Consider the following 20,077-nt stretch of genomic DNA (forward strand, 5'->3'; position numbering starts at 1 on the left):
AGTTATAGAACCTGAAACTCGTGGTCCAGGAGGTGGTGCAGTGACTTTCAAGTGCTTTAGACTCTCAAGTATGAGGTCCTGAATTTGATCCCCTGCAGCACATGTGCCAGAGTGATGTCTGGTTCTTTTTCTCTCCTGCTGTCTTTCTCATAAATAAGTAAGATCTTGGGAGTTGGGCGGTAGCACAGTGGGTACTTAGCACATGGTTCCAAGCACAAGAACTGGCATAAGGATCCCGGTTCGAGTCCCCACCTGCAGGGGAGTCGCTTCGCAGGTGGTGAAGCAGGTCTGCAGGTATCTATCTTTCTCTCCCCCGTCTTCCCTTCCTCTCTTTGTCCTACCTAACTACGATAACATCAATAACAACAACAATAAAAAAACAAGGACAACAAAAGGGAAAATAAATATTAAAAAATTAAATAAATAAAATCTTTAGAACCTGAAACCCTCAGTTAATTTACTATCTGACCTGTAGTAGAGGTCTTCTATTCAACAGATAAGACTCCAGTTTGATGAAAGAAATGGGTAAGAAAATAATTAAAGATCTGGCTACAAATGTAATAAATAGGCTGAGAAAGTTGGGCTTTACTTTTGGTGAACATATAGACTTTCTTAAAATTTTCCCTAGGCTTCTCTCTGTCACCAGCCATGTGTGTCTGCACTCACCGGTGATTTGGTGGGTTCCTGTAGTCATTCTAGTCCTGTCTTGTTTCAGTCCCAGGTGGTCTCCTTTGGTATTCCTAGTTGATCCGGGAGAGGAGAGAAACAGATCTGCTGCTGCTCCTCGTAGTCCCACCTCCGGAAGTCTCCAAAATTTTATTTATTTTTTTATTTTAGCTGAGCACTGCTCAGCTCTGGCTTATGGTGGTGTAGGAGATTGAACCTGAAATCTTGGAGCCTCAGTCAAGAGAGTTTGCACAACCATTATGATATCTCCCCTACCCTGAACATAATGATTTTTTTTTTGCCCCCAGGGTTATCAATGGGGCTCAGTGCCTGCATTACGAATCCACTGCTTCTGGAGGCTATTTTTCCCATTTTCTTGCCCTTGTTGTAGTCACTATTATTACATCTGTTGTTGTTGGATAGGACAGAGAGAAGGAGAGAAAGACAGACACCAACAGACCTGCTTCACTTCTTGTGAAGCCACTCCCCTGCTGGTGGGGAGCCGGGGTTCAAACCCAGATCCTTAAGCCAGCCCTTGCACTTTGCGCCATGTGCACTTAACCCACTGCGCTACCGCCCAGCCCCCTGAACATAAAGATTTTTCATCAGAGAAATAATGCTTATGTATTAAAGGAGATGTAAAGCTAATGTAGTTGTGGGCTAGAAGGGTATTCAAATATCACCCATAGTTCTTAAAAGTATAAATAAAATATATTTTTAATGTTAAGTTACAGGGGAGCTTTAATAAAAGTATGCAGAATGAATTCATATTTCACATGCTCCTGAGATAGCTTCATGCCTTTTCAGTGGAAGAGGCCACGCCGCCAGGGACGTCAGAGGGCAGCCTCAGCAGCTGTTCTACTTCTTCTTGCAAAGCCTCTGCTTTTTCATGCAGCAGCATCTACAGTAAAATACCAAGACACGAGGTCAAAATATGCAGTCAGGGAATTGCCAATATTTTTACCACCTTCCATTAGACACCTGAATTATTACACATCAGCACTCTAGACATAAAAACAAATGATGAGACTAAAAATGGCCACTTAAGAGTAAGACACTAGAGCAAATAAAACTGAGGCATTTAGCTAAAGTCACTTTAGCTGATCACTGCATTTTGTATACCAAAAGTAAAGGAGCTTTAATAGTCTCGAAATGTGTTTTATTGATGATTCGATTGCTTGAAAACGAGCTTTTAATCTATAAAATACATGATGATGTTGCAAAAATTCAATTCACTTTTGAAAATGTTATCCTTTATATATGCATGTTATTACTCCTCAAAACTTAATATGCTGCTGATGGGGAAATAGCTTAACTGGTAGAGCTTTGGACTTTCATACTTCAGGTTACTGGTTTGATCCCTAGCACTGGAAATACTAGAGTAGTACTCTGGCTTGTCTTGTTCACTCCTTCTATCTCTTTCATTAATCTCTCTCTCATATGTAATAAGTAAAATAAATTTTTTAAAAGATAGTATGCTACCTTTTAAACATTTTTCAGTGGTTTTCAAGTTTCTAAAATTAACATGGCTAGTTATAATAAAAATATAACAAAGAAAATGTGTCCTGTTTTTATCACCAGGGCCTCATCACTTCAAGCTGACATTTTTAGATAGACAGGACCAGAGACAGAAAGTGAAAGACACCACAATACTGAAAGTTTCTTCAGCAGAGTGGGGGCCGAGCTTGAACCTGGGTCTCATGTAAGGCAAAGTAAATGCACTATCCAAGCTATTTTGCTGACCCAAGAAAGTATTTTTTAATAACAGAACAAAATAGGTATCAATAAGTATTTGTTTGCTAATGTAACTGAATATAGTTATAGGAAAGAGTTACAAGAAACAAAATGGAAGCTTAAGAAAATCCACACTCTGCCAATTTGATGTAAAGCATAGTATGGTAAAACATTATATAAAAAAAATGATTGAAATGTAACAAGGCAGACTTTCTAGTACTGGTGACCACATAATATATCTAAGAATAAAACTTCCAGGTTGGGGACACAGCAAAAGAACTCTGCAAAAATAAGGTCTCAGGTTCAATCGCCAGTACCACCATAAACTAGAGCTGACCCTGAGTCCATGCTCTCAGAGGGATAAAGAATAGGAAAATTGTGGGCCAGGCGGTAGCACAACGGGTTAAATGCACATGGTGCAAAGCACAGGGACTGGGGCAAGGATCTCAGTTCAAGGCCCCACTTCCCACCTGCAAAGGGGTCGCTTCACAGGTGGTGAAGCAGGTCTGCATGTGTCTTTCTCTCGTCCTCTCTGTCTTCCCCTCCTCTCTCAATTTCTCTCTGTCCTATTCAACAGCAACAGCAACAACAACAACAACAACAACAACGGCGACAACGGCAACAAAATGGGAAAAATGGCCTCCAGGAGCTGTGGATTCATGGTGCAGGCACCAAGCCCCAGAGATAACCCTGAAGGCAAAAGAAAAAAAAAAAGAACAGGAAAGCTTTAAAGTTTAAAATTGGATTGTTTACTTGCCTTTGCTGATGAAATAATCTGCTTGGCTTGACGTCTTGATAAGTGATCAATTGTCTCTATTAGCACTTCAGTATCTGCATTAGCTAAGTGCATTAGACTTCTATAACCTGCATTGTATAGTTGTTTTGCTCGACCCTGAAAAATATTATTATAATCAGTAGTTCAAAAATGTAAAATTAAGTGTTTCATTGAAAAAAATTCATGTAAAAGAGAACATTAACAATTTTTTTTATCATTAATAGTTTGTTAGATGATTATAAGATTACCATGTATAGTTCCACATGCACCACCAAAGTTCCATATCCCCACCCTTAAGCCTCCTAAAGATAACCACCATAGTCCTTGAGACACTTTTTAAAGGAAGCATTTTTATTTATTTCATTACAGATGTATACTTATTAGTAGTAGTAGTAGTAGTAGTAGTAGTAGTAGTAGTAGTAGTAGTAGTAGTATTTTGCCTCCAAGGTTACTACTGCTGAGGCTCAGTGCCTGCACTATGAATCCACTGCTCCTGGAGGCTATTTTTTCCCTTTTGTTGCCCTTGTTGTTGACCTTGTTGTAATTATTATTGTTGTTACAGCTGTTGTTGTTGCTGGATAGGACAGAGAGAAATCGAGAGAGGAGGGGATATCAGAGAGGGGAGAGAAAGATAGGCACCTGCAGACCTGCTTCACTGCTTGTGAAGCGACCCCCCCTGCAGGTGGGGAGCCAGGGGCTTGAACAGGGATCTTTATGTGCACTCATGTGCACGTCCTGAGTCCCACCCACAGGGGGAAAGCTTCATGAGTGGTAGAGCAATGCTAAGGAGGCCTGTCTCTCTCTCCCCCCTCCCTCTGTCTTCCCTCTTGAATTCTGTCTCTATTCAATTAAAAAGAAAAAAATTAAAGATGCTTTTTGGTGGTTCCAAAATATGACTACAGGAGAGCTTAAGTCAACTTATGAGTACTGCAGGCAGAAAGGAGAAACCCATGAGAAACTGGGGCTAGAAGAATTCTTTCAGGACTCTAAGCAAAAGATTCTAGTCCAGTATCCTTTAAATAAGTCTCACCATATACTCAGAATTCATGTGTGTGTGCTATCTCAAGCAGAACAACTCTTCTGATTCAAGAACTGATTAAGAGAATAAATGGAAATAAAAAAACTAGCCAAACACAGAAGCTGAGGAGCCAGGTGAGGACAGCTACTTCTTCCTGTCAGGAAATATAAGTAAGCCTCATGGTCATCATATCACGATCTGATTAAACAAGCCCTGGGTCTAAATTGGTAGATGGCAACAAAAACAATAAAGTATCTAGGAATAAACCTAACCAAAGAAGTGGAAGACTTGTATATTGCTGGGCAGATGCAGTCACATCTGCCATGTTGTCCCCTCAGGCTATTGCTAGTTCCCGAGAGAGTTGGGACATTCTCGGAGTGCCTGTTCTGCCATGTTGTGCCCTCAGGGCATTGTCAATTCCCTGAGATAGTTGGAGTGCTTTGGTTACTCCTCCCCCTTCCCATTCTCAAGAGTTATTATCCTACCCTGGAGTGCTATGGTTACTCCTCCCCCTTCCATTCTTCCCATTCCCATAAAAGGCCTCCTTCTTCCGCCCCTTTCTCTCTTGCCCACCTTTCACTTCGGTGATTAGACACAGGGAAGGTTGCTGTGCGAGGTGGCCATTTTTGCAACCTCCACGTGGCCCAAACTGCTGTTCTCTCACCCAACTCTGAGGTGCCAGCGCAAATAAAGGATTGAGTTCCCTTTCTGCTCCAAACCTCCTTTTTCTGCGTCCCGCTGCTGCAAGTGTCAGTATATACTGAAAATTATGAGTCACTACTCAAAGAAATTGAAAAAGACACAAAGAAGTGGCAAGATATTCCATGTTCATGGGTTGGAAGAATTCACATCATAAAAATGAATATACTACACAGAGCCATATACAAATTTAATGCTATCCCCATCAAGATCCCAAACACATTTTTTAGGAGAATAGAACAAATGCTACAGATGTTTATCTGGAACCAGAAAAGACCTAGAATTGTCAAAAGAATCTTGAGAAGAAAGAGCAGAACCAGAGGCATCACACTCCCAGATCTCAAATTGTATTATAGGGCCATTGTCATCAAAACTGCTTGGTACTGGAACATGAACAGACATACTGATCAGTGGAATATAACTGAAAGCCCAGAAGTAAGCCCCCACACCTATGGACATCTAATCTTTGACAAAGGTGCCCAGACTATTCAATGGGGAAATCAGAGTCTCTTCAACAAATGATGTTGGAAAAAATGGGTTGAAACATGCAGAAGAATGAAACTGAACCACTGTATTTCACCAAATACAAAAGTAAATTGCAAATGGATCAAGGACTTGGATGTTAGACCACAAACTATCAGATACTTAGAGGAAAATATTGGCAGAACTCTTTTCCGTATAAATTTTAAAGACATCTTCAATGAAACGAATCCAATAACAAAGAAGACTAAAGCAAGTATATACCTGTGGGACTACATCAAATTAAAAAGTTTCTGCACAGCAAAAGAAACCACTACCCAAACCAAGAGACCACTCACAGAATGGGAGAAGATCTTTACATGCCATATATCAGACAAGAGGCTAATAACCAGAATATATAAAGAACTTGCAAATCTCAACAACAAGAAAACAAATAACCCCATTCAAAAATAAGGGCGGGGGGAACATGGACAGAATATTCACCACAGAAGAGCTCCAAAAGGCTGAGAAACACATGAAAAAATGCTCCAAGTCTCTGATTGTCAGAGAAAGGCAAATAAAGACAACAATGAGATGTGATACATCAGAAAAGGTAACAGCAGCAAATGCTGGAGAGGGTGTGGGGTCAAAGGAACCCTCCTGCACTGCTGGTGGGAATGTCAGTTGGTCCAACCTCTGTGGAGAACAGAGTCTGGAGAACTCTGAGAAGGCTAGAAATGGACCTACCTTATGACCCTGCAATTCCTCTCCTGGGGATATAGCCTAAGGAACCCAACACACCCATCCAAAAAGATCTGTGTACACATATGTTCTTGGCAGCACAATTTGTAATAGCCAAAACCTGGAAGCAACCCAGGTGTCCAGCAACAGATGAGTGGCTGAGCAAGTTGTGGTATATATACACAATGGAATACTACTCAGCTGTAAAAAATGGTGACTTCACCGTTTTCAGCCGATCTTGGATGGACCTTGAAAAAATCACGTTGAGTGAAATAAGTCAGAAACAGAAGGATGAATACGGGATGATCTCACTCTCAGGCCAAAGTTGAAAAACAAGATTAGAAAAGAAAACACAAGTCGAACCTGAAATGGAATTGGAGTATTACACCAAAGTAAAAGACTCTGGGGTGGGTGGGTGGGTGGGGAGAATACAGGTCCATGAAAAATGATGAATGAAATAGTGGGGGTTGTATTGTTAAATGGGAATCTGGGGAATGTTATGCATGTAAAAAAAAAAAAAAAGAAGTAGAAACGCAAAGCAGAAATTGACTGAGTTTGGAGTATGGCACCAAAGTAAGAAAGCAGAAGTACACTAGAGTTTGCAGTGAGTACCTCCCTAATACTTCCTCTCCACTTTTCCAAGCTTTGGGTCCATGATTGCTCAACAATTTGTTTGGCTTTTTATGTTAACTCTCTTTTTAGTCACCAGGTTCCAGGTGTCATCAGGATGCTGGCCAGACTTCCCTGGATTGAAGACCCCACCAATATGTCCTGGAGTTCAGCTTCCCCAGAGACCCACCTTACTAGGGAAAGAGAGAGGCAGACTGGGAGTATGGACCGACCAGTCAACGCCCATGTTCAGCGGGGAAGCAATTACAGAAGCCAGACCTTCTACCTTCTGCAACCCACAATGACCCTGGGTCCATGCTCCCAGAGGGATAGAGAATGGGAAAGCTATCGGGGGAGGGGGTGGGATATGGAGATTGGGTGGTGGGAATTGTGTGGAGTTGTACCCCTCCTACCCTATGGTTTTGTTAATTAATCCTTTCTTAAATAAAATTAAAAAAAAAAGAAAAAAAAAGAAAAAATCATGTTGAGTGAAATAAGTCAGAAACAGAAGGCTGAATATGGGATGATCTCACTCTAAGGCAGAAGTTGAAAAACAAGATCAGAAAAGAAAACACAAGTAGAACCTGAAATGGAATTGGTGTACTGCACCAAAGTAAAAGACTCTGGGGTAGGTGGGTGGGTGAATACAGATCCAAGAAGGATGACAGAGGACCTAGTGGGAGTTGTATTGTTATATGGAAAACTGGGAAATGTTATACATGTACAAACTATTGTATTTACTGTTTGTTGAATGTAAAACATTAATTCCCCAATAAATAAATTTAAAAATAAATAAATAAATTGGTAGATGATGTGGAGTGTGGTACGGAAAACATGCATGCTAAGAACAAGTAGTAACATACATACTTGAGTATTTTATCCCCATTGTTATATATTTTCTCACAGAAGTCTTGTTTTTTTTTTCATCAGAGCTGCTTGCAAATTAACAGGGGGTTCTGAGAATGTCATGACAGAAATGTATTTTAATAAAGGGGACTCTCATGACCCATGAGCATGAAGAGTGCTGTTGGCCCTACCCAGTGATACAAAATAGTAAAACTTAATCTTCAATTAGTTGAAGTAATCTCAAATGGGAAACTAGTAAATTACTGACCTCTAAAACTCCAGTCACTTCCATGAGAGGGATTAGTTCTGCTTTGACACAGTAAGTCAGCTTCTTGGTAAGTTCCACTAAAAGGGCTCTATAAACCCAAAACTCATCAAGTTCCTGTAAAATATGAAGAAACACCTAGGATTCACATCTGGTAAGTCACTTCAAACTTTAGTTGGTGTGGTTGTGAAATCAGAGAAGATGTTTATTTATTTAAATTCTAGAATTTTAATTAAGCCAAAGGTATACAATAAGTCTATGCAAAATTGTGATGAGAAAATAAGACAGCCACTCAAGAGAACTTTTTTTTTTTAACTCAGAGGAATCTGATGAGCTGATTTTAGAAAAAGGAAAATTACTAGAAATTGAAAGGTTAATAAGAACAGTTGCATTCGATTTTATCAACACATCAGGGAATTAAATCATAGTTTTTCTATCCCAAATAACTGAAAGCAATTCCTATCTCTGGGAACTTACCCTAGAGAGAAAATACTAAACATAAAATGACTCAAATACAAGATGAGGCTCAGTAGAGCAATATTTAAAACAGTAAGGATACTGGACACTGTGAGTTGGTAAGATGGGATTCCTTATATTATGTTGTTTTCTTATGTATATGTCTGAAATTTTCTATAATAGTTTTAAGATTTAATTAACACTATTGGGTATAATTGTGGGAGTATGAGATGCATTGACATTAGCTAACATTTTTGTCTTCTAGAAAAGTAGCCTGTACACTCCAGATGGCAAAGTACAAATAAGACAAGAAAGCCTTGAACCAGCTCTGGAACTGTTGCAAAAGCCTTGTTTTTTTTTTTTTTTTTTTAATAATTTTTTTTATATTTATTTTCCCTTTTGTTGCCTTGTTTTTCATTGTTGTTGTTATTGATGTCATCATCGTTAGATAAAACAGAGAGAAATGGAGAGAGGAGGGGAAGACAGAGAGGGGAGAGAAAGATCCATACCTGCAGACCTGCTTTACTGCCTGTGAAGCGACCCCCTTGCAGGTGAGGAGCCGGGGCCTCAAACCGGATCCTTATGCCTGTCCTTGTACTTTGCGTCACGTGCGCTTAACCTGCTGTGCTACCGCCCGACTCCCACTCTAGCCTTGTTTTAAGTGTGGTAGTCATTTTCCTGATCGCTTACAGTTCTAGCTAGGGAGCTTTTCTTCTACTTATAGTTAACAACATCTTAACTAATTTAATTGGAACATTACTTATACCACTCATAACTTTTTTTTCTTTTTTTTTTTTTAACTAGAGCACATCTCAGCTCTGGCTTATGGTGTTGTCAGAGGTTGAACGTGGGTGGGGACTTGAAGCCTCAGGTACAAAAGACGACTCACAGGTTTTTAAGAAGAAAAACCAATTAAAATATTGACTAAATTCACAAAAGCACAGTTGTCAGGTAGATTTTTCCTAGAACCAACTATCAAATTATAATTGTTTAAGTTCATCATATAAATTATTTTACTTGAACATTTCTACAAGGCTCAAATTCTTCTAGCCCTAAGTAAAACAAAGGGACAGAAAGTATATAAAGAAAGGGTCCTTAAATGTGGAGAGCAACAAACACAGAAACCCTTAAAAAATTCCATTTTAATGCCTAGTTTCTCCTTAGTACTCTTTAAGTTTTTGTTTGTTTGTTTTAGATTTATCCGTTAATGTAGGGAGAGCAAGAAAACTAAGACATTGCTCTAACACATAAAATTTGAAAAGCTGAACTTGAGACCTCATGCCTGAGAGTCCAAGACTTTATCTACTGTGCTATCTCCTTGGTCTCCTACCTAGCACTTGACTAGGAAAAGTCAGCCAATGTTAAAAAATCAGCATAAATGTAAAATATTTAGAAAAGTAAGTAGCATTCCAGTCAAAGTCAAGCATTTTTAGCCTTGGATTTCATTTCATATTTTAAACCAAAGAACTACTCGGCTCTGGTTTATGGTGGTGCCAAGGATAGAATCTGTAACTCCAGAGCCTCAGGTATATAGATCTTTTTTTAAAAAATCTTTTTATTGTTTTTTTATTGGATAGACACAGAGAGAAATTGAGAAGGTAGGGGGGATAGAGAGGGAGAGAGACACTTGCAAACCTGCTTCATCACTTGTGAAGCTTTTCCCCTATAGGTAGGGACCAGGGGCTTGAACCTGGGTTCTTGTGTGCACTTAACCAGGTGCATCACCTCCTGGCCCTTATGGAAGTCTTTTGTATAATCACTATACTATCTCTCTGGCACCCAAATCAAGCATTTTTAGATCATCTACTCATTAGTATATACATGCTAGTTAATTGCTATATATACTTACATAGGATATAGAGATATGATAGGAAAATGAAGGTAATTTTAAGTTTAAAAATAGAACTTATGGGGGGAAGTTTAAAAAATTAAATCTAAAATAAATCTGGCAAGTATCCCAATAAAGTAAAACTTAAATACTACTAAACAATTTTATTCAGATAATTCATAAAAAATTATCTGAATAAAACATCTGACAAGCTTGGTTGAATTATTTAAGGAATTTCAGAAAGCTTCTTTTAGTAAAACCTTACACAAATATACCCAAAATGCATATGACATATATATATATATATATATATATATATTCATATTGAGGGCTTCTCTAAAATAAACATTTGATGTAGAAATATAAAATAGCTAACAAAGGAAACAGAATAGTAAACTAGTGTGCAATAGAGGACATGGAGCTAGTCACAGGGGAGCTGCTGGATATCAGTAATATACTACTACTCAAATACCTTACATGGTTATCATTCATAAGATAGACACTCACATAGACTATATATCAATGAAGAAATGTCCTTTTAAAAGTTGATTCCAAATGCTTGAAGCTATTAATGGCGGTTCTAATAGTGGGGCTAGCTTGGTGCTTTGTATTTGTACATTACATATTTTAGTTGATTTTGTCACTTTTGCATCTCTACCTTAAGTATGTATCTAGTATTTCTGTAAGTGGATAAAAAAAAGGATATGCTTTAAATTTGTATTAAATGCTTTAATAATAACAGAATAAGTTAGCACTGAGAAAATGCTAACTTGCTAATGAGTTTAGTAACAGTTAAAACAAGAAATGAAGTACATAGCCTCTATATAAACAAAATTACCTCACAAAAATGTAGCACACAGGATGAGAATGAAGCAGCACCGGTGAGAAGATTTTGTATATATCCTCTAGGCATATTAAATTTTTCAGAAACACTCCAAATGTTGGTCTCTTTCAGCAAAGTATAAAGGATAAGAGCTAAATATAGTCTGTTGACAATGTTCTTGTCCACCTTCTAAAAAGAGATAATCAATTTTTCTTTTTAGAATGTATTTATTAATGAGAAGGGGGTGGGGAGAGAGAGAGAACTAGAAAATCACTCTGGCACCTGTGATTGCTGGGCATCAAACTCAGGACCTCATGCTTGAAAGTCCAACATTTCACCCCCTGCACCACCTTCTAGACCATAATGATCAAATTTATCTATTTCATCTACTGAAAATGTACATTATCTTCAAATCAGACAAAAGTAAAGTGAATAAAATTATATTACAAGGAGCAGAACTATAGAATGATTCGACAGAAATTAAACTAATTTCTTTTATTTTTTTTATAACCATAGCACTGGTTCAGCTCTGGCTTATGGTGGTGCAGGGGATTGAACTTGGGACTTTGGAGCCTCAGGCTGAGAGTCTGTTTGCATAATCATTATGCTATCTACCCTCCACCCAAAATGAAACTAATTTCTAAGACGTGTTTTAATACAACTGATGATCACTTCTAAAATATTTATTTATTTTTATTATTTATTTATTGGATAGAGACAGAGAAATTGAGAAGGATGGGGGGGCAGGTGGTGGTGCACCTGGTTGAGTGCACATGCTGCAATGCATAGAGACCAGGTTCAGCCCCCCCCCCCCCCCCCCCGCAGAGGGAGAGCTTCACAAGTGGTGAAGCAGTGGTGCAACTGTCTCTTTGTCTCTCTTCTTTTCTGTCCCCCTCTCCCTCTTGATTTCTCTCTGTCTCTAAATAAATTAGAGGTCCAGGCGGTGGCTCACTGGGTTAAGCGCACAAAGTACCAAGTGCAGGGACCCACAAGGATCCCGGTTTGAACCACACCACAACTGCAGGGGGAGTCACTTCACAAATGGTGAAGTAGGTCTGCAAGTGACTATCTTTCTCCCTCTCTTTCTTCTCCTCCCCTCTTAACTTCTCTGTCTTATTAAAAAAATAATAATATATAAAAAAAATGGCTATGGGGCAGTGGATTCGTAATGCAGGCACCGAGGCCCAACGATAACCCTAGAGGCAAAATGAATAAATAAATAAATTTGGTATTATAAAAAAGAGGGAAGGAGAGAAAGACACACCTACAGAACTGCTTCTGCACTCACAAAGCTTCCTCCTGCAGGTGGGGACAGGCTTTAACCTGGGTCTTTGTATATGTTAACAGGAGCACTTAACCAGCCCCTCACTACTCCAAATACATATACTAAATGGTTTCCAATTTAAATGAAATATCCTTCCTGCCGCCTCCCCACACCCCACCAAAGATAAGACATGCTCAAGTCTTTGTTGCTGTGGTATCTATGTATCTAAAAAAGCTCTCCTATACCTGATCATTTTGGCCTAAAACAGTAAAGCCCCAAGGATGACAGAAAAAAAAAAAATATATATATATGACAAACACCTAAAACTTATATAATACTATGTTACATCAATAGAAAAAGTATGCATACATCTCTGATTCTCAGATACCTTTTAATTAGTAAAATGGGACTTACTAAAGTAAAAAAAATGTGAAATAAAAAGATTAAGTCAACAAAGGACATTAGCAATGATTTTATTTGATGAATTTAATTAGAAAGGAGAGAAGTACCTTCTTGATAGCTTGACCTGAAACTTTTTTTCCAATAAAGCTTTCAGATACTCCAACAAGAGCAGCTACCTTCTGTTCTGCTGGGCTGAGTTGGTTAAACTGTATAGAAAAAAATAATAAGAGTAAAAATAAATTTGTAACTTTAAAAAATGTGGCATTTGAGCCCAATCCAATATTTTTTTGGCTTTTCATTTTCATGACTATAAAGCATATGAAAAACAACATGAATTTTATTTATAAACACTGCGGTCTTAAAAGTGTACTATTAAACTATAATATGCTTTGTAAAATTATTAAGAGATGTCACAGTGCTTATTTCCATGGACTATGTGATTATGTTTAATGTTTGAGATGTTTGGGGGGAGGGAGTCAGAGGGAAAGATTTTGGAAGTAAGTATATGAACCATGTTTTGTAGGGAGCTGTTAAGTAGAGCAGATGAAGAAGCCTTTCCAGCGTAAGTCTTTGTGAAGTTACCAAGGAGAGAGATCACCTTTCCAAGCACAGAACTTGCATGTTGAGGTTCTAGGTTTGTTCTGTGCCAGTAAAGGAGAAGGGGAGAGAAAGAGAGAGAGAGAGAGAGAGAGAGAGAGAGAGAGAGAGAGAGAGGACAGCACCAAAACTTGCTTCAATGTAGTGAGGTCTGGGTTCAAACCTGTCAGAGCTCAGGCATGAAAGTCTTTTTTGCATAACCCTTATGTTATATCCCCAGCCCATATCTAGTGTTCCTATATTAGCCTGTTCACAGTAAGAGTGATAGACTGTAATCCACCATTTGGCTTTGTCACAAGTTGGGCAAGTTCCATCTTGGAACTGGTGGTAATGGAGGTGTTCCTTCTCAGGTAACAACATAACCGTGTTTGGTGAACTCTGAAAGAGTTGTCTTGCACTTAAACTCAATCACAAACTAATGGCTTTACTGTTTTCTTCATATTCCAGACAAATGTAGTGGTCACCAAAGCACTAAAGTAGCTGTTTTTGAGAAGATAGGACCAGGGATCCTTTTTTCTTTCTGTACCTTATTTATTTTATTTTATTTTATTTTATTTTAATTTTTGCCTCTAGGGTTATTGCTGGGGCTCAGTGCCTAAATCATGAATCCATTGCTCCTGAAGGCTTTTTTTTTCCCCTTTTATTGTCCTTGTTGTTTTATTGTTATTATTATTGTAATTGATGTCATTGTTGTTGGATAGGACAGAAAAAAATGGAGCAAAAAAAAAAAATGGAGCAGGGGAAGACAGAGACACCTACAGACCTGCTTTACCACTTGTGAAGTGACCTCCCCCCCCCCCACAGGTGGGGAGCCAGGTGCTCAAACTGGGATCCTTACTCGGGTCCTTGCGTTCTGTGTCATGTGCGCTTAACCCGCTGCGCTACTGCCCAACTCCCTGTACCTTTTTTTATAATGACATATTTATACATAACAGAAAAGTAATATCTAAGTTAATCCAAAAAATGCTTGTTGCCATATTAAAAAAAGAAACAAGCAGAAAACTAATGGCTCAATTTAAAATGTTTAATAGGATAAGAGAGAGGGAGAGAGGGATGGAGGGAGGAAGGGAAAGAGCAAGAGAGAAAGGAGAGAGAGAGAGAGCAACTACTGGACACAAATCCTATTATCATTTTTAAAGTGAAGTAGCCTCCCTAGAGCAGCTTCTATTCTTTTTTTCATTAAATAGTTTTATTGATTTATTATTGAATAGAGACAGCCAGAAATTGAGAGGGGAAGAGGAGATAGAGAGGGAGAGAGACAGAGAGACACCTGCAGCCCTGCTTCACCACTCATGAAGCCTCTCCACATGCAGGTAGGGACCAGGGGACTTGAACCCGAGTCCTTGCACACTGTAATGTGTGCACTTAACCAGGTACACCACCACCTAGCCCTGCAGCTTCTATTCTCACCTGCCTGAAGTAGATCATCCAGTCAGGTTCACACTGAGGAGCCATGTCATAGGGAGTTGTTAGGTAGATCAGGTGAAGAAGGCTTTCCAGCATAAGTCCTTCAAGACCTTTCTTCAAGTCTTTGTAAAGTATGTCACAATAAGCCACATCTATAGTTCCTAAAGTAAAAATTTAAAAAACAAATTGTTTTTTAACAATTTGGGACCAGGTGGTGGCACACCTGGTTAAGCACATACATTACAGTGCACAAGGACCCAAGTTCAAATTGCTAATAGTGGTAACTCCTAGAAGAGTAGAAATGGGGAAGAATGAGATCTTCCAGTACAAAATTTGGAGTCCTTAAGATTTTTTAAAATTATTAATCTTTTTTCCCTTTTGTTGCCCTTGTTGTTTATTGTTGCTGTTGTTATTACTGTTGCTAGTGTTATTGTTGGATAGGACAGAAAGAATGGAGAGAGGAGGGGAAGACAGAGAGGGGCAAAGATAGACGCCTGCAGACCTGCTTCACCAACTGTGAGGCGACCCCCTTCAAGTGGGGAGCCGGGGGCTCCAACCGGGATCTTTAACCGGTCCTTGCACTTCGCGCCATGTGCGCTTAACCCGCTGCGCTACCAGCCAGCACCCAGGATTTTTTTTTTTTAAACAACACATTTGTATTATTTTTTATTAAATAAATCATGATGTGGCCATTAAGAAACTTCACTATTATGGAAAAAAAATTTCTGAAAAAAAATATATAGCAAAAAAAGAAGCAGCAAATTCCAGAACAAAAATAATTGTTTAAAAGCAAGAATCTTGTGGTCCCGGAGGTGGTGCAGTGGATAAAGCACTGGACTCTCAAGCATGAGGTCCCGAATTCAATCCCAGCAGCACATGTGCCAGAGCAATGTCTGGTTCTTTCTCTCCTCCTGTCTTTCTTGTGAACAAAATAAATAAAATAAAATAAAATCTTTTTAAAAAAGTAAACAAATAAAAATAAAAAAAATAAAAAATTAAAGCAAGTATCTTAAAACTCTACGTAGAGAAGTTACAGCCATGTATTAATACCTTTACTATAAACCATTATCCCTCCCTAGTAAGATTATTTGAGAAAAATTACATGTATATTATATATTAAAATGAAATGTACAAAAAAAAATCTTTGGAAATATGTATATCAATGATTCCTGGTAGGTTTGTTAAGATCTGTGCGATTCTAGGGGAGAAGAATGTGAAGGAGCAATGTCATATCTTTTTCTCTATGGACGTATGCAGCAGTCGACTCAGAACATGTTTAACTTTTAAAAGTGGGAGTATTCTAGCAGCTTATAATATTTTATTACTAAGATTACATTATTGATCCAGCTTAAAATAACAAAATGATTCACATTTTTCTACAGTATTTTCTCTGATCAATAATGACATGTACATAGACTCTTACCTTTAAAAGAAGCTCGTCCCAACTTTGTAATATAAAAATTACATTGGAACTCTCCCTTGGACTTAGAAATAGTTTCTTCCTGTAGAAGTTCTTTTTCTGTCAAAATAGTGTCTTTTTGTAAAAGTCCTTTTTCTGTCAGGTAGTTAAGTGCTTCAACAGTGATTTCCCACAGACTTTTTTCTTTCAACAAAATCTTTTGCTGAACACCAAAAAATGTACCGCTCATAAAGTGATATATATCACCAATATTTGTTGCTATCTGAAACAATTCAGAGTATCACTGGAGTATCTCCTTAATTCAAGGTATCATTTTAAATACATATTAATCTAGATGACTCATTCCCATATTTCAAAGTTACTAGAACACAAAATTAGAATAAGATCTACATAATTGCATATGTAAAAATACAGTAGCCCTCTTTGTCCATGGCTTTGCTTTCTCCAGATTCAGTTACAATAGTAAACTGAGAGTCACTGCATTCACATAAGCTTTGTTATAATATATTATACATCTTATCTTATAATTAATAACTTAATCTCTTTTATTGGGCTGAATGTGTTAAGTAAATGTTATGGTAGTTTATTAAGTAAACTTTATGACAGATTATATATATATATATATATATATATATATATATATATATATATACACACACATTTAGGAAGAAGCACAGTCTATCCCAGATAAGAGAAGACTACTGTAATTTTATAAGGACACCTTTAAGTTATTACAAAAAAAGAGAGAAGATTCACATTTTCACCTAAAACATCTACACATTTAACATTCAAATACTTAAGATTTTTTTCCCCATTTAAAAAAGTGTTATGTAGGGGCTGGGTGGTTGTACACCTGGTTGAGTACACATTACCATGCACAAGGACTCGGGTTCAAACTACAGTCCCAGGGGCTGGGTGGTGGCGCACCTGGTTAAACGCACATGTTACAGTGCACAAGGTCCCGGGTTCAAGTCCCCGGTCCCCACCTGCAAAGGGAAAGCTTCACGAGTTGTGAAGCAGAGCTGCAGTGTCTTTCTGTCTCTCTCTCAATCTCTTCATTCCTCTCAATTTCTGGTTGTCTCTATCCAATAAAGATAATAGAAAAAAAATTTAAATAAAAAAAAAATACCCAGTTCCCACCAGCAGAAGGAAGCTTCACAAATGGTGAAGTTTCTGTTTTCCTTCAATATCAGAAAAACACAGAGAGACAGAGAAAAGACATTGCAATACTGCTCCACATTGGTTAAGCTTCCTTTGTACATAGTATTTTACTGTCAACTGTAAACCATCAATCCCCAATAAAAAAAGGAGTGGGGGGGCCAGGTGGTGGCACATCTTGTTAAGCAAATACCTAACAGTACGCAAAGATCCTGGTTCAAGTTCCTGATCTCCACCTTCGGGGGAAAGCTTCATGAGTGGTGAAGATGTCTGTATCTTTCCATCTCTATCTCCTCCTCCCCTTTCAATTTCTGTCTCTACCCAACAATAAGTAAGTAATTTTAAAAGGAGCAGTTACAGAGCTGCCTCTCAGTCCCAACTCCTTTTCTCATGCTTTTGCTGCCTTTTTCTCTATTTTATTCATGATATAAAAAACTTATCATGACAATAATGTCATTTCCTCAGCCCATCATTTGGCATTCAGAGGTAGAGTCGACACTAAGCTAGAATAATTTCATATTAGCCAATTTCAATGAAATCAGCACATAATGCTAAAATATAATAAATTAATAAGTACATTTCTTTCCCTTAAAATTCTGATATTTCAACTAGAAAACCTAAGTAATTATTTCATGTGAAGCCATTAAAAGAGATAATAAAAATATGGAACACAGGCATATTCTATTATCTATCCTTTTAATAAAAATAATTCTTAGTATTCCTAGAGTATTCCTTTATGCTAGAACTATACCTTTCTGTTATTTATTTATTCCCTTTTGTTGCCCTTGTTGTTTTATTGTTGTAGTTATTATTGATATCATTGTAGTTGGATAGGACAGAGAGAAATGGAGAGAGGAGGGGAAGATGGAGAGGGGAGAGAAAGACAGACACCTGCAGACCTGCTTCGCCGCTTGTGAAGCGACTCACCTGTAGGTGGGGAGCCCGGGCTCGAACCGGGATCTTTACATAGGTCCTTGTGCTTTGTGCCACCTGCACTTAACCTGCTATGCTACCGCCCGACTCCCAGAACTGCACTTTTTGTTGTTATCTTTATTTATTTTATTGGATAGAGAAAGCCAGAAATTGAGAGAGAAGGGGGTGATAGAGAGAGACAGAGAGACACCTGCAGCCCTGCTTCATCACTTGTGAAGCTTAGCCCCTACAGGTGGGGACCAGGGGCTCAAACCCGGGTCCTTGCGTACTGTAACATGTGCTCAACCAGGTGTGCCATCACCCAGGCCCTAGAACTGCACTTTAAAAAAAAAATTAATATTTATTTATTCCCTTTTGTTGCCCTTGTTGTTTTATTGTTATAGTCATTATTGTTGTTGTTGACCATCGTTGTTGGATAGGGCAGAGAGAAATGGAGAGAGGAGGGGAAGACAGAGAGGTGGAGAGAAAGAGAGACACCTGCAGACCTGCTTCGCTGCCTGTGAAGCGACTTGCCTGCAGGTGGGGAGCTGGGGGCTCCAACAGGGATCTTTACTCTGGTCCTAGTGCTTCACGCCACGTGTGCTTAACCCACTGCGATACCACCCAACTCCCCAGAACTGCACTTTTAGGATAGTCAAGAACGGATCCTCAGTTTGTGGATTACCTACATACTTATTTTTCTATATTGTTTTCTTCTTGGTTTGTTACAGTAAAGATTTGGCATTAAAAAAAAAAAAGCCCTTTACTGATCCTGTCTATCTAGATCATGTTATCTTTCTACCTACCACTGTGCACAACTTTTTGACATAGTGATTTAAATGATTTTTTATTAAAAAAATTATTTTTTGTTATTTTAAGAGAGAGAGAGAGAAAGGCAAAAAAAAGAAACTGAAAGAGACCACATTGAGCAGAGTGTTGACCTGGTGTAGTGGCTCTACACATGGGCTCTGAGGCAGACAGAGCTTCAGATTCAAACCCTGTTCTCACCAGAAGCCAGTGGTTCACCCCTTTGGAGAAAGAAAAAGAAGAAAGAAAAAGAAAAAGGGAAAAAGGAAAAGAAAGAGACCACATTGCATTGAAGGCCGGCTCAAACCTGGATCATGCAAATGGCAAAGCAGCGCACTATCTAAATACGCTATTTCACTGGCCCTAAAAGGATTCCTTTAAAATACTGATCCGCAGGGAGTCGGGCAGTAGCACAGCGGGTTAAGCACATGTGGCCCACAGTACAAGGACTGGCGTAAGGATCCCGGTTTAAGACCCACTCCCACTTGCAGGGGAGTCGCATCACAGGTGGTGAAGCAGGTGTATAGGTATCTTTCTGTCTCCCTCCTTTCTCTATTTCTCTCTATCCTATCCAACAACGACGACATCAATAACAACAATTGACTACAACAACAATAAAAAAACAAGGGCAACAAAAGGGAAAATAAATAAATATTTTAAAAACTTTTAAAAAGGGAGTCAGGCGGTGGCGCAGCGGGTTAAGTGCACGTGGCGCAAATAGCCAGGACCTGGGTAAGGATCCCAGTTCGAGCCCCCGGCTCCCCACTTGCAGGGGAGTCGCTTCACAAGCGGTGAAGCAGGTCTGCAGGTGTCTGTCTTTCTCTCCTCCTCTCTGTCTTCCCCTCCTCTCTCCATTTCTCTCTGTCCTATCCAACAGCAACGATATTAATAACCACAACAATATTAAAACAACAAGGGCAACAAAAAAAGGAAAATAAATAAATAAATAAAAACTTAATAAAAAAAAAAACTTTAAAAAAAATGATTGGCTGTTGTTTGTGGAGCCAGTGCCTTGTACATGTGCAATTATACTGCTCCACACACTTAAAAAAAAAAAAAAACAACAACAAAAAACGACCCACTTGGTGCTGGGTTCAAAACAGGGTTTATATGAGGTATATATGGAAAGTCATAAACCCTTGTGGCCCAGGAGGAGGCTCAGTGGATGAGATGTTGGACCCTCAAACATGA

At 38.6% G+C, this 20,077-nt stretch overlaps 1 protein-coding gene across 5 annotated transcripts in view; it reads right to left on the reverse strand.

The window, feature by feature from the left end:
- Nucleotides 1-1,365: 1,365 nt before the first annotated feature.
- Nucleotides 1,366-20,077, reverse strand: part of HELQ (helicase, POLQ like) — a 46,703-nt gene continuing 27,991 nt past the window's right edge. For 3 of the 5 annotated variants that reach the window (XM_060187744.1, XM_060187743.1, XM_016194498.2), the window contains 7 exons: nucleotides 16,013-16,271; nucleotides 14,593-14,750; nucleotides 12,693-12,791; nucleotides 10,935-11,108; nucleotides 7,816-7,929; nucleotides 3,158-3,292; nucleotides 1,366-1,567 (listed from right to left, as the gene is read on the reverse strand). In XM_060187744.1, coding sequence (XP_060043727.1) covers nucleotides 1,460-1,567; nucleotides 3,158-3,292; nucleotides 7,816-7,929; nucleotides 10,935-11,108; nucleotides 12,693-12,791; nucleotides 14,593-14,750; nucleotides 16,013-16,271 — 1,047 coding nt within the window. In that variant the 3' untranslated portion in view covers nucleotides 1,366-1,459. Of the gene's footprint in view, nucleotides 1,568-3,157; nucleotides 3,293-7,815; nucleotides 7,930-10,603; nucleotides 10,777-10,934; nucleotides 11,109-12,692; nucleotides 12,792-14,592; nucleotides 14,751-16,012; nucleotides 16,272-20,077 lie in introns of those variants that run through there. The other 2 variants (XR_009548986.1, XR_009548987.1) reach the window with 2 other exon arrangements.

Source organism: Erinaceus europaeus, chromosome 3 (genome assembly GCF_950295315.1).
Source record: "Erinaceus europaeus chromosome 3, mEriEur2.1, whole genome shotgun sequence".
NCBI classification, from domain to species: Eukaryota; Metazoa; Chordata; class Mammalia; order Eulipotyphla; family Erinaceidae; genus Erinaceus; species Erinaceus europaeus.